This window comes from Polyodon spathula, chromosome 1 (assembly GCF_017654505.1).
Source record: "Polyodon spathula isolate WHYD16114869_AA chromosome 1, ASM1765450v1, whole genome shotgun sequence".
Classification (NCBI taxonomy): Eukaryota; Metazoa; Chordata; class Actinopteri; order Acipenseriformes; family Polyodontidae; genus Polyodon; species Polyodon spathula.
Genome location: NC_054534.1, coordinates 34165120 through 34190130, shown reverse-complemented (window position 1 = coordinate 34190130; position 25011 = coordinate 34165120). Strand labels below are relative to the sequence as shown.

Sequence of the window (25011 nt, the reverse complement as noted above, 5' to 3'; positions counted from 1 at the left end):
CATTGCAAAGCTCATCCAAAGAGGCGCCATGAAAGAGATCACACGATGTTGCTTGGCCCCTGGTAGAATGGGCCTTAATGTCCCTCAGCAAGGGTGGAGTCCATCTGTTCATACGCCAAGTTCATAGCATCTGTCACCCAGTGTGCTAGACATTGCTTCGATAGGGCCTGACCTCTAGAGTGGCACACATAATAGACAAACAGCTAGTTGGACTGTCTCCGGGATGCTGTCCTATCCAGTTAACAGTGCAGAGCCCGAACTGCTGTCTATGGTCCTCCTCTGACTCGTGCGGGGGAGGTCTGAAAGTTTCCAAAACCACTGGCTGGTTAATATGGAAAGAAGATACCACCTTTGGCAGAAAGGCTGGATTTGTTCTTAATGTTACCTGCGAGTCATTTCCAGTGAAAGCCATACTTGTGTCATCGATGGACAGTGCACGAAGCTCACTTACTCGTCTGGCAGACGTAATGTCTATTAAAAATGCCACCTTCAAGGAAACAGGGCGCAGTCTGCTGACGCCATGGGCTCAAATGGGGGACCCGTAAGGACCCGCGGTACCAGTTCCAGATCCCTCTTGGGGGCCATACTTTTCATGGGAGGACGAAGCCTCTGAGCCCCTTTAAGAAATTGCACTGCCAGGAAGTGTGCCCCATTTATATGAATACTGGGCTCTAGTGATAGGCGCCCTAGCAGTCTAGTGTCTCTACCACTGCATCTGGCAAACCTCATCTGGATAGACGTGTCCATTCAACGGCCAGACCCAGAGTTGGAGCTGGGCTGGATTCAGGTGCCATAATAACCCCTCTGCTTGGCTCAGGAGGTCCTTGCGTCGCGGGAGCTGCCACGGTTGATCCAACAACATGTTTGGAGAGGAGAGCAAACCAGGGGCGCCTCGGCCATCTGGACGCAATCAACAAAATATGTGCTCTCTTTACCCTGATCCTCTCTAGTGTCAGGGGTATTAATGGTAGCGGAGGGAACACATACAAAAGCCCCTGTGGCCAGGGGTGAGGTAGCGCGTCTACTCCCAGGGGACACGCGTGCCTCTTCATAGAGAACCATAGGGGGCAATGAGTTGACTCGGCTGTGGCGAAGTGGTCGACTTGAGCAGTACGAAACCTCTCCCAAATCTGTTTCACGACCTGAGAGTGTAGTCTCCATTCCGAGCTGTCTGGAGCTCCTCTGGACAGGAGGTCTGCTGCCTTGCTGTCCACACCAGGAAGGTGAACCGCCCTGATGGAATGCAAGTTTCTGTGCTGTGTTTCTGTTTCTCGAGCGGTGTCGCCTAGGTGGTGACCATCTCGTCTCCACAGAGGGGTGCCTACACCTCTGCATCGGTGGTGGGGAGGGTGAGGGTGACCCCAGGGTATGGGGGGGCTCCCTGTTCACAGTGGCGGGAGGAGTCCTAGAGGACCTTTGTGAAGGGCCTTGGACCACCGATCTCATTCTCCCCTGTGCTGAGGAGAGAGACTGCGCTGGGGAGAGAGTTGCTCTCCTGCGCTTTGTTTCAAGAACTTTCTGCATGGACAGCAGTCCAACTCACCCATCAGCGCCCTGGCCACATGGTCTGGCCCCAGGTATCTGGAGAAGGAAGAATGTTCGTCCTGCCTGGGAAGCTTCGCTGTGCACTGGTCGCCCTGGTGGAAACCAGCTGATGACCCTGTGGCGCGCACTGAAATGGTGTGGGGCGTCGGTGCTGAGCTTGCCAAAAATAGTGCAGGCGGAATCGGCGCCCAGTGTATCGGCGTCGGTGCCGAGGAAGCGCGGTAGGTCGGTGTCGAGTAGATGCCGTGTAGAGAGCGGTCTGTGCCGAGCAGTCTGTGCCGAGTCAATCGGCGTCGAGATCGGTGCCAAGGAGAGCGCTCTCTGAGCCGAGCAGTCGGTCCAAGTCAATCAGCGCCGAGGTTGGTGCCGAGCTGTAGTCGGCGCCAAAGATGTTCTCATCGGTGTCGAGTCAATCAGTGCCGGGGTCGGCCACTAGGACCACTAGGTAGTAGAAAAGAGAATAATGGCTGCTTGCCAATCTCCAAGAAGGGTCGAAACCTACTTTAATCAGTAAATTGATGCGAGACTAAGGCAAGAGCAATCTAAAAATAAAACACTCGAAAGTGTAACTTACCATGTATTTTTGAATTTGTAGGCTCAAGAACCAACAAATCAGCTGAATTCCAGAACAAAGACTCGCAAGGCAATCTGTGATCTGACTCAGTGGAGTGAGAGAGAAAATGGCGATATGCTACTGTGAGGACAACCCTCTTCAACAGGAGGTGGGAGGGACTTCTTCCTCACAGCAGGGCCCTAATAGGGCAGCTTTTTTAGATATGCTCAATGATTGACGGTCAGAGAGGGCTCTTCCCGTTCGGTAATGGTTGTCATTCCACTTGAAAGGGGATTTAGGTAAGTGTAAATTAACATTGGATGTTTATTTTTTGGACCGGGCTGGTCCCTGGCTTCCAAACAACTGAGAAACACTGGCTTGGATGCTTTCAAAATTAAATACACCATAATGAGAATCAAGTGGTTCTGTTTTGTTTATTTACTTTCCAAAGCAGCACTCACCAATGGAGAGTTTCAAAGGATCTTTTGCACTATCCAGATTTTTTTTTTTTTTTTTTTTATCAAAAAGCTAGATTGTTAAGAGTAAGGTCTTTGTTAATGACCTGCAGTTCCAAAACTTGTCGGTGAAATGTTGCCTTCGTCTATTGCTTTCTATAAAATAGTTTATAATAGCCTCGCCTGGTCAGTGCAGTATGAGTACAATTCCAGTTCATAAAATACTGTTCACTGGATTGACAGACTGATTAGCACTAATCTTTTATTACCTATGGTAAAGTTAAGTATAGTAGACTATAAGTAGATATTCCTGCCTATTAAGGTTTATAAAAAAAAAAAAAAAAAAAAAAAGAAAAAAAAAAGAATTATTTCCTCAGATTATTTATTTATGTATGTATGTATTTATTTATTTATTTAAAAATGTAGTAGTTCCCCTTATTGTTTTATCATTTTCTCCCAATTTAAAATAGCCAATTTTTTTAAGGCTCAGCTCAACGCTACCACCCCTGCGCTGACTTGGGAGCAGCAAAGACTAACACACGCTGTGCTCCGAAGTGTGTGCCATCAGCCTACTGCTTTTTTTCACATTGCTGACCCACCATGCAGCCAACCCAGAGACATTTACAGGAGCTGCTGCTTTCATTCAGTGATTTTCATGGTTGGTCTTTGTAGTGTTCAGGCTGCCCCAGTCCCTTGATAATATGACTACTGAATAACTCCTCGGCAGATGTATGAAGACTTAAAGGAATACACAATCAATCAAAAACAAACTGTGATCCTAGTTCCAAATGTGTCCTCTCCATATTGTCATTGATACATTGTTCATACAGATATAAAACAAAACACTGGAGACTTGCATTACCTTGGTGCACACAATAATCCATTTCAGATAAACATTTGAGCCCTGTTATTTTTTGAAGTGCTCATTTAACTCGGTTATTACAAAAAGATGTTAATTTCAAATATACTCCTTCAGCACAATTGAAAACCAGATTATAAAAAATTAAGATGTCACATAGTAACAAAAAAATTATCATTGCTCCTTTTCGAAGCTGAAAGTTTACATTAAAATAAATACAACCACAAATAGAAAAAAAAAATATATATATAGTTATATATATATACATACACATACACACATTTATATAATTGCAGCTTCACTTTTGATTCAGTGCTGAAACCCTTCTTTCCTTGGGAACTCTCCGACTGAATCCTGGGATTCCAGATCACTGGAAAGAATCTGTCTTCCATTCTCACAGTGATGTTGACTGGAAAGGAATGCTAATCTAGAAAAAACAAACAGATATCCATAAAATAAGTGAAGCAACATGTTACTCAAACATGGAATACACCTCTATATAACCCCTATATGTACAACTTTGAAGCAAATAATAGGTAGATATGAGGATATTATTTAATTAAACCTATGTAATCAATTCATTCATCTGCGTGGGAGTCTAGTACAATCGTAACCATCACAGCACTGAATTGTAAAAACTAGTCTTACTGTTTTAAGAGTAGAAATAATTTATTATGGAAAATGTTTTCCATTTGTTGGCAAATTGATTTCCTCCACCCCCTCTCCTCTCGTATGCACGTTATGTACAAGTATGTCAGTTAAGTGATAACAGATGCTGACAAAATAATTATATAAACAGATATCAGCTGATGAAAAATCCCTTATCCTAATACGTTCAACAATTGCTTTGCTTTCATCCGACACCCTATAAATACACCATCACATCTGATTTGTAAGAAAGGGTTAAGCAATGTAGCTGAATTTCTTGTTCCTATCATTAGATGACAAATAAGCGTACTACTTTTTCTGACTGAGCGATTATAAACAGTTACTGTAACTGAAACTTTATGCCCTCATTGCCCAACTCCTTTCCTACAGGGCACAGCAGCAGGGGGATTTTCAAATGCCAGTGTTATTGTATCAAACTTGCGGTATAGTAATGACAGTTTTAGTGATTTTCAAACTAAGTTTGTTGTTAAAATCAATCCTACCGTACAGGGAGACAGCTCTCCTACCAGCAAGCGGCAGTCAAATGGAAATAAAAAATAATGGGAATATCTATTTTGTTGTATAATTTGTAAACTTAATTTAAAATAGTGCATTTTGTCCCAGTCCCAGAGGGGGAGGGGGGGGGGGGGGGGGGGGGGGGGGGGCCACCTATGTAGGCTTGGTTTGTAATTTATTTTCTTATGTTGACATCTACTTTTGTATGTATTTTAGTATATACGATTGTAGGCTATAAATAAATATGTGTAGCGTGCCATTTTGTGGTTGTAGTTGTTAGCTATTATACATGTATTCCATGTATGTAACACTTCATTGTTTATTTATTAAGCTTTTAAAATTACGATTGAACTCCCTAAACCAATACACAATTTGTTTATAATTAATTGTTTGTTGAATTCCTCTAATCATGCATTTTCTCTGGTACTCTGCTCACCTCTGTGATAAATAAACTCAACATGCTTAGAAGTAGCTACCGAACACTTACATTATTTTAAGAACATTTTATATGCATACAAACTCGTGAAGGTGTAAGTGAACATTGTACATAAAGTGAGGGGGGAGTTTGACAACATTACAAATACGTTTAGGCAAAATCCATGTTAATGATCTGTTGCCTGACAGCCCTGCCCTGGTGGCTTCTCCGGGAGGAATATTCTGAGGAGGCTCCAATGGTTCAAGATGAGTCACTTCTTCCTCCTGGATACCACACATTACGAAGATCCACGGTTTGAGGGTCGCATTGAACCACACCACCTGATTTGTCGAGGCACCAAAACCTCATTTTTAGTAAATCAAAGGTCCGCTTGATCACATTCGTAGTGGATCTGTGATCTATGTGTCCTTGATGCCTGTTCTTTTGTGTGGATTAGACACAGGTGTTAAAAGCTAAGGACGCATTACAAGTCACAAATCACCTAAGGAAACTTATAATTTCCAAGATTTCTTTATTTACTCTTAGGTTTTTATTTATATAATTCAGTTAGACTCTACAGTAGAGGTCAGCTGTCGTATAATGTACGTATCCAGAGTTCAGACAGGCTACAGTTCCATTGATCATTTCTTAGTAGTAACATTACACTGGGTGCAAATAACAGTATATCATTTTAGCAATACAACAAACATTCTGTAATGTTACAAATGGTTAAAACAAGTGAATAAATCATTCATAACCACAACTATAGAAAAGGCTTCAATATTTTCATAACTACAAATAATTAATTATCTTGGTAGTTTTACAATACTGACCTACTAATATGCCATCTGGTGTATTGGGTCTCTGAAATGATTAAATACAGCGGATTGTGTCAAAGTATAAGTTGTGACGAACCAGGGAAATCTGCACATACGTTCCACCACCATTGACACTTTGAAATGACGCAGAGACATTGAAGGACAATGCTGCCAACAGCTTCATATGCAGGGGTACGGCACAGCCCCTTTTCGAAATTAATTCAAAGTCCTCCTGCAGAGTCTGACAGAGGTTGACAATAGCTGCCCTATCCAGACACATCTGGTAAATCTAAGCAATTATACCTGATCCTGTACACCCGTGGTCCACAACTCAGGAGGGCAGGGGTCCCTCCTGGTTTTTGTTCTAACTATACCCTAGTTAATTGGACCAATTAAGCTTCTAATAAGGTCCAATAAAGTACTTTTGGGCGCAATTGAAATAAAAACTTGCAAGGACACCGGCCCTCTAGGACCGAGTTGTGCACCACTGCAGTTGGCGTCGCAGCCGGGGTCTGTCAAGCTCAGGCTCACACTCAAGCTCTAAAATTACATTTGCTGCTGCTGTCACTCCCACCAAAGCAATACTGCAGTTTGTTTATTAAGTAATTTTTTTTTTAACACCAAAGAACTTAAATACTGTTTCAAGGTGAGTTATATACTTTTTTGTAAAATGAAACACTCCTTTCCCAAATGCAAATTAACTCCTGATAAATTATGACAATTAACATGGATTGTCTTTTAAATTCCCACGCAAACAAAATAAACAGTTGCAAAACATGGCTCGTTAAGATGTTAACATTTTGGAAATCAACATAATTTCAGAATTATTCAATAACGATTATTCAGTAACAACCGCTTAAAAATGCCAAAATCAACTTTACATACCAATTTGTTGATTAACACTGGAGTTATCATTTATGAACTTTTGAAACCCCCTCCCCCTCCCCCCACACAATTTGGTGTTTTTGTTCAAATCAAATTCAAATTAAATAAAATTGTATTTATTTAGCACCTTTCATACAAATGTATCGCAAAGCACTGTACAATACAAAGCATAGAAAATCATAATAAAATACATTTGGGATCCCAAGGCATGTCATATACACAAAACTGCTAACAATTAGACAATTCAATTAAAAATTTAATCTAATAAAGAATACTATGTTGAAAACAGTAAAAAGAGGTTTTAAATGTTTAAAAAATTGTTTGCAGTTAGGAGTATACTGGGCCAATAATTTCTGTAAGTAACTTGGTGCTAATCTATTCAGAGTCTTATAAGTTAAAAGCAAAATATTAAAATAAAATCTAAACTGCACAGAGAGCCAGTGCAAAGAGGCCAAAACAGGAGTAATGTTCACTTTTACTGGTTTTAGTTGGTATTCTAGTGGCAGTGTTATGAATGAGCTGTAAGCGAGGCGCCACACATTTTGACGCAACTTAGGCAAGTGTATTACAATAATCGAAGATTATTTTTCATTTCTAGTTTTAGTTCTGATGAGAGACTGCTAAAGTGTGAGCCCACTAGCATAACTCAATATTATTAAAAAAAATTCAAAGACATCCAGCACTTGAGTCCTGCAAGGCATGCAGTTAATACAAGCCCAGCAGAAGTAGTTCCTGGCTTTATGTCTGAGTATCTTCGGCATAACAATGGGAGTTCGCTCGACGTTTGCAGATAATGTCACCTAAAATCAACATATATAACGAAAATAAAAAAATAACCTACAATGAAGCCGTGTGGCACGCCGCAGACAACTTCAGACAATGCTGTTTTCACCTCCCCAACAGAGACAAACTGAAACCTATTGGAAAGATAAGACCTGAACCAAGACAGGACACCTCCTGACAATCCCACTGAGCAGTCAAGATTTTATATATTAAAAAAACACCCCTTTACTTCTATTAACTATAAGGTCATTGCACTGTATAGCATTCTAAAATCTTACTTTATCTTAAAGCAATGGGATTAACCCAGGGGTGGCCAAAGCTGGCCCTTCCACTCCTGGTCTTTGTTCCAACCCTCGTTTAAATTGTTTAATTTAAGCAATTAAACCTCTATCCACACCCTGAAGTAGGTAATTATACCATTTGACCTGTTAAACTTGGAGTGGAATGGCCCTCCAGGACTGACTGAACACCCCTGGATTACTGTTATTATAGCTTCTCTGCAATACAGAAGGATCACTCATGCTTCGTGGTAGACAATGCAAATGACTTGTAAAGATTTTTTTTTCAGAATTCGGTATAAAGCATAAAGCAACAAGTGCAAGATAAATATTCTTAAAGCAATGCAACACATTTCCCTTTGCCCACATTACATTTTCTAATCTAGAAGAATAAGAACTGTTGAATAGACTATGAATCAACTTTTTTTGCCAATAGATGGCCCACAAGTACAAGAATAGGCAGGGAGTGAGTTGCGACAGATGCAATGCTAAACAAAATGCCTCAGTAGAGAGCTCAAAGAAAAGAACTGTAAAAAAAAAACAAAAAAAACACGAGGCTTAGCCAATAGGCTTAAAATGTACGGTTTGAAAAAAACACAGTTATGAAATTAATTATTGTATTAAAAATGATGGTTATGGCTTTAAAGAATAGGAAACGCATGATGTGCTTGTTGCACATATGTGAGAGATTCTGCACTGTTGCATAAACCTGCTAAAGTGCTTTGTCAGTGCAATGCCAATGCGTTTATAAAAGCCAGCAGAGCCAGCTTACACTGAGGAGATCAAGCCTCACACAGTGAATTCAAAACTGCTATTATGAAGGATGGACCAAAATACACTACATATGATACAGTTTTTGTTGTTTTTCCCAACCTCGTTTGCTTTTACTAGCTGTGCTTCTGTATCCATCATTATAATGTGATACACATTAATCTGTAGGAGCACAATACAATTCTGTAAAACTACCAATATAAATAGCTGCATATGAATAAATATATCGAGAAAAAACTGAGGTTAACTTATTCCCACCCATACAGTCAGTTAGCCGTGACTGTGTTTGGTTATTGCTGGGTCTACAATTGTGTTGTATTTTCTAATAATAACCTTTATTTTTATATAGCACCTTTCATAGTGGACCACCACCAAAAGCACTTTACAAGATACTAGGTTGTATGAACTATTTATTAGCTGTAGAGTCACTTGCACAAGGAGGTTAAGTGACTTGCTCAGGGTCACACAATGAGTCATCGACTGAGCTAGGATTTGAACTGGGGACCTCCTGGTTATAAACCTGTTTCTTTAACCACTGGACCACACAGCCTTCTATGCTTTTTTCAACACAAAAAATGTCTTTGGGATATCACTATAATTATAATTATTACATTATGAGTGACAAAATAGCAGCTTACAGTATTATACAATTATTTTACAGTTGATATTGTGTTGTGACTTTAACCTCCTCAGATTCAGTGTTGTACTGCAAGTGATGTCCACTTAAGTAAAATGTGCCACTCAACATTCAAGTACCTTGAAACCACTCAAGTTACACAACTATTACCATTTATTATTAAAACCAAATACTGTGTTTAATAATAGACAGTTTTGAAAAACTTATATATATATATAATTATCTTATATATATATCTTATATCATATATATATTCTATAGATTATATATATATATATATTATATATGTTATCCAATCAGATTTGTTTCTGTTACCAGGTGCAGAAAGTATAAAACATAAATAGATTAATACCGGACCGACAACATCCACAATATCTGTTATCTATCTGACAATGAATGTGAAAAGATCCGAAATGCTGAAATGCAACAGACCTTTTGAACATGCCCTGCATAAGGAATATACATTGATTTGGAATCCACTCCTACATTCTCTCATCACCTGCTGTCCTAGTATTAGCTTTGCAAAAGCAAGGCACAAACACGGCATTTAGGTTACTCAGGATAGGGTGCTTAAAAACAGGTGAGCAATATCCATTAAGCATTTTGTAGAACCAAGCAGGTTCTAATGCAGTTAATTGAAGTTGTTAGAGGCAATTAACTAATTTAAGACCTGCTTGAAATAAAGACCAGGACTGGAATGGATCTCAAGGGCCAGAGTTGTGTACCACTGTCCTAAAGGGTCTACTCTAAAGGGTTAAACTTCAGCTTGTATTTACCTCTTTTTTTTAAAAGGTGTCATGCGCCAAGTCTATATAATAGTAATTCAATCATTTATACTGACAGCTGCCTGTTTGCAACTGAACATTTTTTACAGACAGATTTAATGGGATATTTTATTACTGGACCAAGTGCAGGTATATGGGTCATGCCTATGGATGACACAACATGACCAGTAAACAATTTAATGCATACAAAAAATAATGGTAAAATACTGTATATACCTTATAAGCGTTTGCTGTGCAGCATTTCACCTTATATTATGGCTAATGTGTTACGCAATACACAACTCCCCACACCCTACAGATACTGTGGTGTTGGCATTGCAGGAGCCCTAACACATGCTGCACACATTTTGAAAAAAAAAAAAAAATCATGCCATCAAATAGAGTAAAACCTAATGCTGAATTATTAGCCTACATTTTGCGCATTGCTGTATAGTAAGTAGTATCAGTAAGTTGATACACGAATCTGGCTTCATCATACAGTACCTATCAGCAGTTCTTTCAGCACAGTGCGGTGACCGCCATCTTACCCTAACCTTAAAACGCATTGAGAACTAGGGGAAAATCCACCGGTGCCTTCTTTGTATACTTTGTTCTCAACAATATAGGACCTTTAGCATTGGTATCAAGTGTGTGATTTGAGCTCACAATGGTTGAAGTAGTTGGTCTAGAAAATGCTGATTGACTCAGAGATTACACTTTCCAAGAGCAGCTCTTGATAACCACTAACTGACTGAAATAAAAATGTGATTGAAATGCATACCTATGCCTGTCTGCCTGCAGCAGTCACTGTGTGCTTTGATATGCATCAGTCCTATAAAATATGTTAAGATTATTACCATTATCTCCTCAAAGCATTCTTCAGTTATAGCTTCTGACATCTCATTAAAAAATAAAACTCACATTTCCAGACGGCTACTTTACCTAGAAATAAGATTTCTAAAGGGAACAGAGCTGCAGTAAGAGCCAAAAAAGAAACTAGCCCCTGATCATTGTCAAAAGACCTCTTTCCTAATTTCTACACATTAATGAGATGTGTAGAAATCTTTATGTTGTTCATTTCATCTATTTTATAGCTTATGTTTACTTTGTATGATTACCTTGTTTCTACTTACCCATCGTTTGCTGCATTAGAGTTGCACAGAATAGTTTTGTTGGAATAGTTAGTAAGCATGGTACACGATTATATAAGCAGAAACAACAATAGAGATTCATCCAGAACACACATAATATGATTTAAACTGCTAATACATTGAATAATAGCAAAATGTAGATCGTAAAAGTATCCCTTTTAGGTATCATGGTTTTTGATAGGGAGCTTGTTTTCCTATTCCCTTCACAAAATCCAACAGATTACGACATTATCTGAGACACAGCAAACGCACCTAAATATAAAAAAAATGAATCTAAAGTGCAGCAACAGAATAAAGATTCACCACAATTTACTGATTTACAGTTATTGCCATTTGAAAGTTAACTTTGGTAAAATTGCAAGTTAATTTAGCATTTTACCGTGCCTTTACATTGTGCTTTCAGTACGCTTTACTGTTCTAAAATGGTATACCAATTCATTCCTGATTACCTATGCACCTAGGTGCCTGTGACTATTACCAGCAAATCATAAAACTGCTGAAGCCCAGCTGCCATATTACAGTTTAAGCACCTAGTTTGTTATTGGCTTCACAGATTACATATTGTAACATTAGAATTGCATTTTTGCTGTTATGCTGGAATCAAACTATGTGTGTTTTATGTTTTATCCACTCACAATGTGTATCATATGCAGTGGTGTGTTTGGGGATGTCCTATGACTGAGGCCCTTTGAATATGCATTTAGGCATCTGAAAACACAACATGCATATACCAGGTGGGGTAATTCATTAATTGAACCATTGAAGTGGAGGGTCTGGGGGACACACAGAGTGAAAGCTGTAGGAGCTAGAAAACTGAGAAATCAGAGAATAACTTCAATGCATGGTGTCCACCTGGGCGAAGCAGAATCCAAAATAATAGAGAAAAAAATAATGCCTGCTGTGGAAAAATACACAGAGCTTTATGACAAAGATCATCACAATTGTAAAGATAAAGAAATGAAAGATACTATATGGGAGTCTTTTTCGAAGGAGCTGGATAAGACTGGTATGCATGCTTTATTGCCATGTATGTTGACATACCGTCAGAGACGACACTCATCACTTCCACATCATGTTGACGAATATGTACCAGTCTTGATAACAACAGTTTTGTCAATAGCAATTTTTTTTAATAGTTTTATAGATCTGGCAAATCTACAAATCTGCGTTAAATAGATTAAACGTTAAAACCTTCTGTTTAAATGCTGAAACTATCATGCAAATTATCATTAAAAAAGTAGACTTGATTTGGTATTTATAATCATTTATGTTTGCCTTGTATTTAATTTCCATTTCACATTGGTTTGCACACAAAGTTTAACTGCCTCGCGAGGTGGTTCAGAGCCATCATACAATTTGTCAGCTCTATAGTTGATTCACACAGCCTAACATGCTGCTTCAGTGCAAGCTTTTAGCTGTAATAACTCACCTGTGAGAAAGGGGATTAAAAGAGCCAATCAACCAGCCTGATGGGGATTGTTGGGTCATCACATTATCGCGTGTCATGCTGGCTTCTTCGGGTCAAACTATACTAAAACACACTCCCCGTCTAGTATTATAAATATATTATTAGAACTCTGCACAACAAAGTACACTGTCTGCAACTGGGACATAAAAGAAGGTGCTGTAATAAAGTTAAAAAACAGGAAAGAATGTACTGTAGCATTGTAAAAGAAATAGGTCTAACAAAGAGCCATGCAGTTCTAATCTATCTAAAAGATATTCAGAAGAATCAGGGTTTGCTATACTGGTCTGAAGAGTTCAGCGTGAGATTGCTGGGTGTTATCAAAGAAGATCAACAAGCTGAACAAGCTGGGACCAAGCTTTCGATAACAGTGATAGAGTGGTCTTACCCAAGCTTTCATCTGGGCTGGGTTTCAAGGCAACCCATGCGGTTAAAGACCATGGAAGCACTGTAACGTAACTATGGTATTTTTTACAATTATTTTGCAGCCAATAAAGCTTGAGTTAAAGCTTTGTGAACAGGGTCTTATATATATATTTATGAAATTATAAGTGCACAGGAACTATGTAGCTAACCTTAAAAAAAATATTTCAAAGAAAGACATTTCATTATATTTATATCACTTAGAAAGTCATGCAGAACTATGGCTTCTATAAAAAAAATACTTTGACATGGGCACATGTTAAACTGCACGCAAATCCCACAGACTGCACTTTTTTCTTCTAGTTAAAGGCTGCTGATCTGTATTCTTTTACAATTAAAGAGTGACTACTAATAATGTATTATAATGTACTGTCATTTTAATCTTCTGTTTTGTTTCCAGAGCACAGCTTAAAAGCTTTATACTGACAGGTTCAAAGGGGAAAGAAGCCTGTATCCACTTGCTACAGCTAAACTGTTGGAGAATGGGTGAAAAGGAACCTTTCTGATGAAGTGCCTGTAAATTAATACTAAACAATTGAATAAGGTAATAAAGTAATTTGGCAGATGCTTAAGGGTTATATTCCTGCAATTATTAAAGCCACTGTTTGAGGGCATTGTCATTATTACCAGCAGCAAAGTGTCATAAAAGGCACCAATGAGACACTAAAACTACAAGGCTTGAAAACAGTGATGTCACTATCATTAACGTCAATTTTATTATTGCAAATTTTGGGGATGCATAAAATGTTTACCCTAATGGTAAAATATATTTCCAATCTTACTACGCTAAAATAGCCTTAAATTAACTTTTAGGGTTAAATATTTTGAACTATAATAACTAAGTCCTTTAAGCAAGTCTAAGCAGTTTACATGACTGTCAGACAAAATACTGTCTCCTCGTCAACCCAGTTTAAATCTTATGGAACAGATTTTCTGAATTTCACACATGTTACATATTTACCTGGAATCTTGCCATTTTGTTTAGGAGTGTTGACATGTGACGCTGCACTTTTTATATTCCACTGGAGCTGTCCACAAAATGTGCCGTCCAGTCTAATTACACAATCCCTGTTACAGTGTAGACTACATGCCAAAATCCTCGAATGTCTGCAAAATCTTTCCTATTGTTGCAAACAGGCTTCAATAGAGGAAAGTGGGTTCAATTATTAACTCAAATGCTGATTCTAGTAGTGCATAAAAACGTTTCTTAAAACCTAACATAACAGTACAGTGTATTGGGTGTCTCTAAAGATGACAATCCGAACAAACTTTAAATTCTTTTTGATTTACAAAAGAAACTGGAAGAATAAACATTCTATAACTCTTGTTGTCTTTCATGGTCATCTTTGATCCTGACCTCTCATTTGAGACTCATATTAGGGAAGTTACTAGTATATTTTTACCATTTGAGAAATATAGCCAAATTTAGACCAATTATTTCTTGGCATCTGATGCCAAGAGACTAATGGATGCCTTTGTTTCATCTAGAATTGATTATTGTAATGCACTTTTTTCTGGTGTCCCAAAAGTGTTGTATCCCACTTGCAGCTTGTTCAGAATACCGTCGCTAGAAATGGGACAAAAATCAGGAAAAATTAACATATTACCACTGTTTTGGCCTCTTTACACTGGCTCCCTGTGCAGTATAGAATTGATATTAAGATGTTGCTGTTAACTTACAAGCCCTGAATGGATTAGCACCTAGTTAGAGAAAGGTGGAAAGAAAACAAGGAATAGAGAAAGGTGGCGCGGACTCTGTCATAAGGTCGCTATGAGTCGCCCGCGACTCAACAGACGAACATGAACATGAACATCTTAGTGGGTTTTAATGTAACTTAAAAATTTCTGCTTTTGTATTATGTGTATACAGTTATTTAAATATGTTATTGAAATGGTCTGATTGTGGCAGTTGTATGTGTGACATGCTATACAAATGTGCTGTGGTTTGTTCTTTTTTCTGCTATGTACTCTCTGTACAGTGCTTTGTGATACTATATAAATGCAATAAATAAATAAATAGATACAGTTCCGGAATGGCCCTGCCCATTTTTAAATCTAAATTCTGCATACACCTACAGAAGCATTAAGTGAGTATCAGAATAGCAAGATCCAAACTGTCTATCTTAACTCAGCACAGTGGTATAGAACACCTGTGATCCCCTCTATATTTAGCATTGTCTTGATGCAGCATTTAATTTAGGACACTTACTGAACCTTACTGGGTGAAATGTAAACTTTAACCCACATTTCTAGATAAATAGCCATCTGATTAAATACACATCTGATAAATATCCATCTGATATCCACAAACAGTGGAGATACTTCTAGGCTTTTGATGTCATTCACTATATAGCTAATGATGTAACAATCTACTGTTCCTTTCTATTTAAAACTTCAGGCATCATGGTAGTTAGTCTATTTATCCATTTATTTTATTTTATTCTTCTATACCAGGGGTACTCAATCCTGGTCCTGGAGGGACGGTGTCCCTCCTGGTTTTTGTTCCAACTGTACACTAAATTGCTTAATTGGACCAATTAAGCTTCTAATAAGTGCTTGATTAGTCCAATTAACTAATTTAGGGGACAGTTGGAACAAAAGCCAGGAGGACACCGGCCCTCCAGGACCAGGATTGGGCACCCCTGTTCTATACTGTACATTATCTAATTGTATTTTTAATAAAGCCTCACACTTTAGGTCAACCATGATGTGTCTGTGCATTGTAAAGTGCTGAACTATTAGTTAATTTACTTTTTTTATTTCTAATATTTGATAGGTGGTTCTGTATTCTTTTATATAATGATGTCCTGTACCTGTCTCTCAATTACTTAACTATACCCTTAAGTGAAGTGATAATTTGCTTTATTAGACCTTTTTACTTGTTTTCAGCTCTTGAACAATTGTATATTACAAGTTAGCTAAAACATTTGATAAGTAACTTGAACTGCAATTGTTTGAGAACTGGAAACAAGTGCCTATAGAAAGTCTACACCCCCTTTCAAAATTTTTACCTTTTGTTGCCTTATAACCTGGAAATAAAATGCATTAAAATATATATATATATATTATTTTTTTTTTTCATTTATCTACACATCCTACCCCATAACTTCCAAGTGAAAAAAATATTCTAGAAATTTGTAGAAAATTAATTAAAAATAAAAATTGAAATAGTTTGGTTGGATAAGTGTCCACCCCCCTTGTAATTAGCTCAGGTGTAACCAATCGCTTTCAAAATCACACAGTTAAGTGGCCTCCACCGGTGTTAAATTTTAGTGATTCCCATGATTTAATGATAAATTCAGCAGTTTCTGTAGGTTCCCTCTGCTGGGTAGTGCATTTCAAAGCAAAGACTCAACCATGAGCACCAAGGAGGTTTCAAAAAAACTCCAGGACAAAGTTGTTGAAAGGCACAGATCAGGGGATGGGTATAAAAAAACATCAAAGGCCTTGACTATCCCTTGGCGCATGGTCAAGTCGATTATTAAGAAGTGGAAGGTGTACACCTCGATCATGGAGGGCCGGTGTTCCTCCTGGTTTTTGTTCTAGCCATACCCTAAATTAGTTAATTGAACCAATTCAGCTGCTAATGAGGTCCAATAAAGTACTTTAGGGTGCAGTTGGAATTAAAACCTGAAGGGACAGGGACACAAGTATTAACTCGGGGGGGGGGGGGGGGGGGGGGGTAGACTTATCCAATTATGATCTTTCAGTTTTGTATTTTTAATATATATCTTTTTCTCAATAAAAACATTTTTTCCCTTAACATGTGGAGAATGGTGTGTAGATAAGTGGAAAAAATCCTCATTTAAATGCATGAAATATTGAGGCACTGGCACAAGAAAATGTGAAAGAAGTTCAAGGGGGTGTAGACTTTCGGCACTGTGTGTGTGTGTGTGTGTGTGTGTGTGTGTGTGTGTGTGTGTGTGTGTATGTATGTGTATATATACATACACAGCTCTGGAAAAAATTAAGAGACCACTGCAAATGTTTCTTAAATCAGCATCTCTACATGTATGGCAGCCATTCCATTCCAGTGTCTGTTGAATTCCAACACAGGCACACCTCATTCTACTGAATGAGGTACTGATTAGGGGATCACCTGAACCAAATCTTATTTAACGAGGAAAAGTATAAAAACCACTCCTGTGGTCATCACTATCCTCTTGCAATAGGACCAGCTGGATAGCAAAACAGTGCTAGTAGTACCTCAAAAGTAATTGGAATCAAAAAATAACTATTGACCATGCCCAAAGAGTTGAAAAGGAAAGTTTTGAGTGAGGAAAAGAAGGGTTCAATTCTGGCTTTACTGGCAGAGGGATACAATGAGCGTCGGGTTGCTTCCATCCTTAAAATTTCAAAGACGGCGGTTCATAAGAACAAGGTCAAGCAGCACACATTGGGGACAACAAAGCTACAGACCGGCAGAGGGCGAAAACAACTCTCCACTGACCGGGATGACAACTCATTCGAATGTCACTCAGCAACCGTAGGATGACATCAAGTGACCTACAAAAAGAATGGCAAACGGCAGCTGGGATGAAGTGCACGGCGAGGACGGTTCGAAACAGGCTCCTAGGGGCAAGGCTGAAGTCGTGCAAAGCTAGAAAAAAGCCCTTCATCAATGAGAAGCAAAGAAGAGCCAGGCTGAGGTTTGCAAAAGACCATAAGGATTGGACCGTAGAGGACTGGAGTAAGGTCATCTTCTCTGATGAGTCCAATTTTCAGCTTTGCCCAACACCTGGTTGTCTAATGGTTAGACAGAGACCTGGAGAGGTCTACAAGCCACAGTGTCTCGCACCCACTGTGAAATGTGGTGGAGGATCGGTGATGATCTGGGGGTGCTTCAGCAAGGCTGGAATCGGGCAGATTTGTCTTTGTGAAGGACACATGAATCAAGCCAAGTACAAGGTTGTCCTGGAAAAAAACTTGCTTCCTTCTGCTCTGACAATGTTCCCCAACTCTGAGGTTTGGTTTTTCCAGCAGGACAATGTTCCATGCCACACAGCCAGGTCAATCAAGGTGTGGATGGAGGACCACCAGATCAAGACCCTGTCATGGCCAGCCCAATCTCCAGACCTGAACATCATTGAAAACCTCGGGAATGTGATCAAGAGGAAGATGGATGGTCACAAGCCATCAAACAAAGCCGAGCTGCTTGAATTTTTGCACCAGGAGTGGCATAAAGTCACCCAACATCAATGTGAAAGACTGGTGGAGAGCATGCCAAGACGCATGAAAGCTGTAATTGAAAATCAGGGTTATTCCACCAAATATTGATTTCTGAACTCTTCCTAAGTTAAAACATTAGTATTGTGTTGTTTAAAAATGAATATGAACTTATTTTCTTTGCATTATTCGAGGTCTGACAACACTGCATCTTTTTTGTTATTTTGACCAGTTGTCATTTTCTGCAAATAAATGCTCTAAATGACAATATTTTTATTTGGAATTTGGGAGAAATGTTGTCAGTAGTTTATAGAATAAAACAAAAATGTTCATTTTACCCAAACACATACCTATAAATAGTAAAACCAGAGAAACTGATAATTTTGCAGTGGTCTCTTAATTTTTTCCAGAGCTGTATATATATATATATATATATATATATATATATATATATATATATATATATATATAAGAGAAAGAAACAGCAAACGTGTTCCACTAACCCACACACTTGTTAAATAACATTCGTGTAACGTGGATGTTTGTAATGATTTACAAGTTTTGTTTTAGAAATAAAAAGAAATTCTCTGAAAGAAGCAGACGGAACCAGATAAAATAGTTGATCTCTGAATTGTAAATCTAAAAACAATTACAAATAACAGTTTCAGAATGAGTTTAAAAAGGGGAGGGGACACTCCTATGTTAAACATATTTGTTTTTCTGAAACTTTTTGTCTGGAAGATTTTCTATATTGAATAACTAATCCTGTAGATAAAAAAAAAGCATACAGTATCACTTCAAAAATTCCAGCTGAGGTTTTTGTTTTTGCCAATGCAGAAATGTGATTTAGATAACATAGTTAACATAGCCTTGAAGTTATTTATCAGTGTATATTGAATGTAGTTCCTGAGAGGTGATGCTGGGGGCCATGGTGCTTTTTAGTTTGCTGAGACTACCTGAATCACTGTGTTCCCTCATACACCCGAATACAAATACACCATACCAAGTACTATGGGATAAGAAAATAAACGTACTATAATGTAGACAATTTGATAGAGACTATGCACAGTAAAAAGCTCAATTACATGTATACATTCAGTTAAAAAGAGCACCACTGTACTTGTTAAATGTATGTCTTATATACACTTTATATTCAACTTTATCAGAAAGTAGATATTTTTAATAAAAAAAGATAACCCTATTTTCAAAGTGCTAAAGCTTATTATTTAAAACCCTTTGAGACACTACACGTTAAAAAAAAAGAACATCATAAAACAGATTGTAATTATAAATAATAACATTAGTCTGGTAAAATTCTTCTGCTATACAACTAATAGTAAAAAGCTGAAGAACTCTAAAAGTCATGGAAATTAGTTATTACACACACTGAACACAAATGGCTGATACATTCATATTTTAACACCAGTGCTGTAGACAAATGGTTTAATTTCTATTTGAATTACAGCAACCTTCTCATAAGGTGCCAATGTTAATCATTACGTGTTGTGTTAGCTGAAACCATGCACACTAAAATACTAACATATTTGTGGTTAGTCCTTTCCATTGTAAAGTCAGCCATTAAAAAAACATTTATTCAGCGCCCTTCAATAAATCACATTTTCTCAGGCAGAGTGGCATATACAGTAAGCACAGTCGGAACAGGGGATGTGAACTGTCAACTGCAAAAGCCTATATTTAGTTTTTTTACTTGTTTAAAGTAGTTTGGATTGAGTCATAAAATGATGCTGTTTTGATTTCCACTATATATTTGTTTTTATTCTAAAGTTTCCTATATTAACTTTTGTTACTCATTCATTGCTAGTTAATAATAGGACCATACTGGAAAATATTTTAATTTGGAAAACTTGGAAGCTGTCCTTTATCTACATTTAAAACAAAACATTATTGCAAGAAAAGGTTTACATCAAAGCACAAGGTAATGCAATTATTGTGAATTACAGAACACTAATTGTAATCGATGATTGTAATTAGACATTTAATTAATACTATTTCTACCCTGTCCCCACTACCTAAAATGTCAACAATAACTTGTGTTTGAATTTCAAATTATGCCAGCCAGTAACAGCTGTTCATGTGGCACTGTACATTAGCATGTGGCATTTCAGAGCCAGCTAAATGAAATACACACGCATGAAAAGCCAGTTATCACATTCACCTGGAGCACTGCTCTGATGACTGCTGATGTTATTCAACTGAAACATTCCTTTAATAAATATACAGTACATGCTATTGAACTTGTGTTATATCTTGTATCACAGAATGTGCAATTAAATGGTCAAGATAGTTATGTTTTGTACTCTGTTCACAGTTCTTACCCAGGTAAGTGTTTAGTGGACTATATGTAATTCAGTTTGGGTATGAAGATATTAGTGATCATTGCTCTTCTGCTCTTCCACATATTTTTTTTTTTTTTTTATTTGGCTTAAACATATTGGTGCAATTACAAAATATAGCACCCACATGCAATGGTGACATATGAATGTACTACATGTGCACTGTGTAATCAAATGTGCGTTATCAATATATAACATGCAGATATGAACTGTGCCCCCCAGTTCATATCTAGTGCCTCCCAGTTCAGATCCCATTTTTGACAGGTTATATATTTTTTACAAATTAGTACCAGTAACCCCCTTTGTAAGGACCCCTTTTCTTACAGTATGTGATGTGTTTTAATCTTCGCATTTTGAGGGCAGTCATATTGCAGTGCAAATTGTTTAGTGTCATTTCCTCTGCAGCTAATTTGTTTATTTATTTATGCAAATGGTAATTTGCAGCTGATTTGTTAATTAAAAACTTGTCTGATTTACAAGAGCTTACACATTTATAGATGCAAGACTGTCCAGTCAGTTAAAAAGTAAGCATTATGTGTACAGTCATTATTTTAGAGTAGTTTGGCGTGTGTCGATATTTGTTTATTGCACTCTCTTCGGGCCGGCGCGCTGTATTCATTGTATTCATTTCATTGTAGCTCAGAAGTAAGGATTGCTAATACGTGAATAAGAAAAACGATTCCAGAAACAAACACGGCTTTCAGTATAGTGTGGCACTAAGAGTAATTAGTGCTGTTTGGGTGTTGCAGAGTATCGCATGATAATAGTATATACTTATTTATGTATTTATTTCTTTATTTGTGGTCATAGTGACGTGTAACACGTAATAATGACGAATGTGAGTTATTTGCCTTGGGTGACCTTTTCCATAATGTGCTGCCACAAAATAATTTGGTACCCCCTTGTAGTGCACAGTTTGTCGCTGGGCCTGGCAATATTGCTTGTGCTGCTATAAGAGTACAAAGTTTTAAGATTCAATTTAATAATGCCATGTGCTCATTTAAATTTCTTCAAAAAAGCATTTTTTGAGAATGAAAGTTAACCAGATTTGTTTGTCACAACAATCAAGTTAAAAGTGACACGTTTATTGACTCACTAAAACCTTTATACAGTAGTTATAAGCTGTCAAGAATGCAAAGGTGTAAGGTTGGGGAGAAAGTTCAGTGAATACTTTTTTTTTTTTTTTTAATTGATTACTGGTGAAAATAAACATAACATTATATTGTGTTTATATTACATATAATTAAACTTTACTTGGCAATTTTCATCCCCTAATGTGCACATTTATGTACAAAAAAACTACAGTAAAAAAAGCTGTAGGAGATGCAATGATTATTTAATTTGACACAATAGCTGAATTATTATGGTTTGGTACAAAAATATATATTACTAACTTAACAAGCTGGCACTAGACCCCACCTGTACTGCTTTAAAACCCAAATTATTGGCACTTTTCTACACAGGGGACTACATAGAAATTTTATATTAACTGCTGTATCTTTGCAAACTTCAAGAATTAAATAATTTTGTCAGCTCGAGTCTTGCACAGATTTCAGACAGTGTCGGTTTGACCTATTTTGGTTATATCCTAAAGAGTAAAGCAATTCTCTGTCAATCAAGTGCATACCACAGACGACCAGCACACGTGTAAACAGTGAATGGTTTGCTTTCGGGCAACTGGTGTCTAACAAACGTTTATAAAGCAAGCAGCTTCAAATTCCATGTTAACAGTTACTGTTACTGCCCTTTGCTTTTTATGATACTTCTTATTATAACTGTGTTTTTTCTTTACTTTTTAGAAATTTCCCATGTTAAGCTGCTTTGATATGAGTTAAAGAGCTTCTCTTCAATTCTAGTTCTCTGCCAAAGAAAATAAATACTTAAGATTCTTAACCTGCACCCCTATCTGTGGTCTTTCTTTAAAAACAAGATTCCATTTGATTACCAAGTGCTGTACCTGGCGATCTACTGCAAGCTGTGCTTTTATTAATAGGATGACGTATTAATGTTTTTTAGTTTGTTTATTTTTTATGTTTAAACTAAAACCTTTTGCAATACAGCTTGCTAACTGAGAACATTAAATGTATAAGAATAATAATTTATGGTAGTCTTTTTGACAGTAACGTACTATATTTCAGTTATTTGGCAATTAACTATTTGTAGGAATTCATGTTTAATTGCTATAAACATCCATTTTATCCATTTCTGTCTATTTTCTTACCATATTGCAAACGATGAACCAACACAAAAACAATTTACAATGACGTGCCCTTATTGTGATGAAGATGTTGCTAAAGCATGTGCCTGTATAAACCACGCTTTTAATAGTCACTGTTTTATGTTCGCAAAATAAATCCAGTTACCAAGCACAAACGTGTCTAAAAGTAAGCACGTTCATATCCATAGACCCATTTTTCTGACTGCCGGGGTAACATCTGGTGGCACTTTAACCAAATTGAATAATACACCAAGAACCCACTCCTCTTTAAACTAACCCCAATAGGAGTTTTAAAACCATAATCTTCATATTAATAGAACCAGAGCTGTTTACACACCTCAGTCCAGTCTGTGACAAAAAACTAACAAACAATTTTTCTTAGGGTTATTTAGGTCCATTGTATTTGTCTTGTTAAAAGCAACTAAAACCTTTGTGTGTGAGCCACTGCGGCCAGTCAGGTTAACTGTTGCTCTTTATTTGAAAAGAGCCTGCTGTACGCATTCGCATTCGGTGCTGAACTGGGTATTACCACAGACGATGTGGATACTTTGTAGAATTATGTTTTTCATGGAAAATGTTGCCAAATTTGTGCTGTACTGTTTCAGTATGACTACATACTGTAAAATGGTTTTGTCAGATGAGAACATTAAACTGAATTTTGTACTGAAGCTCTACTAGTTTTCTCTAGTTTAACTAATCTTTTAATGCAGTTTTATTTCTTTACCATAGAACCACCAGCTGCTAATCTTTTTTACAGTGTAGATGTTGTGACTAATTCTATTGTATCCAGTGGAAATGTCCTTGTATCCCAATATTCATGAGGGTAGTGTATATCCCTGAATAGATTATAGTCCCACATCAAACATATGCAAACCACTTTAACGAGCAAGCTGTCTCACAAGTGATGTGATACCAACAAGACTTGATACATTTTCTAGAACTAGTGAATAAGGGAGTTTTATAACTTATTTACACCACTTGGACCCCTTGCTCACCAAACAACTTGATATCCGTGAATAGAAAATAAACTCACCTTGAAATACATGTAAGAAATTTAAAAGCAACCCAAATCACCGGACTCCCCTAAATATATTTTATTAGGCTAATACAGAATGGAAAGGTGGAACATTAAAAAACAAATTATACAAAAATGGGTTCTTTCAATTGTGACAGGCAGAAACGGGTCCAACATTGTATTTAGATTAAGTGTCACAATATGTCAATAGAAAATAAAACCTATTATAGGAAAAAATAATATATCATTGGGGATTGACTGTGGCTTTGCTATGGCTCCAAGGCTTCACTTAACATGGAAGGAAGCATGTATATTGTATACCACGTGGTTACATTTGACCCACATACTTTTCTTTTTTAATGAAAGAGTTTTTCAACACTTTAATGACAGACCACATTGTTCTCATCTGGTTCAATACCACACAAGGTATATAAAATCCTGACTGAGCCATATGGCCTAAGGAGATGAGACAGTCTGGGGCCTGACAGGACAGTTTTACTACCTGTGTTTAATATTAGCTTGGCGTAACCCTTAGGCACATATTAGAGGGGTGCTCTCTTTAATCTTTCCCTTTCTATTATGCATCCCCTGAGATGCCCCCAGACATTGTTAGTCAAGCCATTCGAGGGACAGGTTAGGAAAGTTTGATGTATTGCACACACTGCAGTATTGTCCAACAACAATAGTGATTTACATGGTGAAAAATGAGAGATAAATGAAAGCCTCCAGTTGCCTCTCTAGTGTTGTGTATTCCTAAGTGTCTAGCTAGCACTGTCTAGCTAGCAGTAAAGCTGGGAATTCCTCAGTCGACTCCTAGCAAAGCTGGGCCAAGATCTCAACAAAGATGCAGTGTTATTCTATCATCAATTGCCCCTCTTTTGGTCTGATAATAATATATAGGATTTAGGCTAAGGATGTGAGCGGGGCCAAATACAACTGTGGAGGATGGAATATACCAAAAGCAGTTTATACATGCTTTCCTAAATTAAATGATAAATATAAATTATATTTTAGATTACATTTCTACTGGTGTTGCATTCCAAGGCCAAATACAAGCATACAATAAATGCAAGTTATATTAATGTATTAAGGGGGAAATGTAAGTATAGGTGCAGTACAAATAATTGTGGATGCAACATTCAAATTGCATTGCAGCCAGACAATTATTTTGCAATACGCCCTATGTAAGCTTAAGAGCAATGCAAATTACAAAAAAGCAGTACATGCTGTAGTTCAAAAAATACACTTCAATTCACTTAGTAGTAGACGAAACATTTTACAAGTCCAGTATA

General features: G+C 37.4%; 1 protein-coding gene across 1 annotated transcript in view; it reads right to left on the bottom strand.

Annotated features, from left to right (window-relative positions):
• Positions 1-3709: 3709 nt before the first annotated feature.
• si:dkey-247m21.3 (5-hydroxytryptamine receptor 4) overlaps positions 3710-25011 on the bottom strand; it is a 96863-nt gene continuing 75561 nt past the window's right edge. The window contains exon 7 of the mRNA XM_041253774.1: positions 3710-3839. Coding sequence (XP_041109708.1) covers positions 3722-3839 — 118 coding nt within the window. The 3' untranslated portion in view covers positions 3710-3721. The remainder of the gene's footprint in view (positions 3840-25011) is intronic.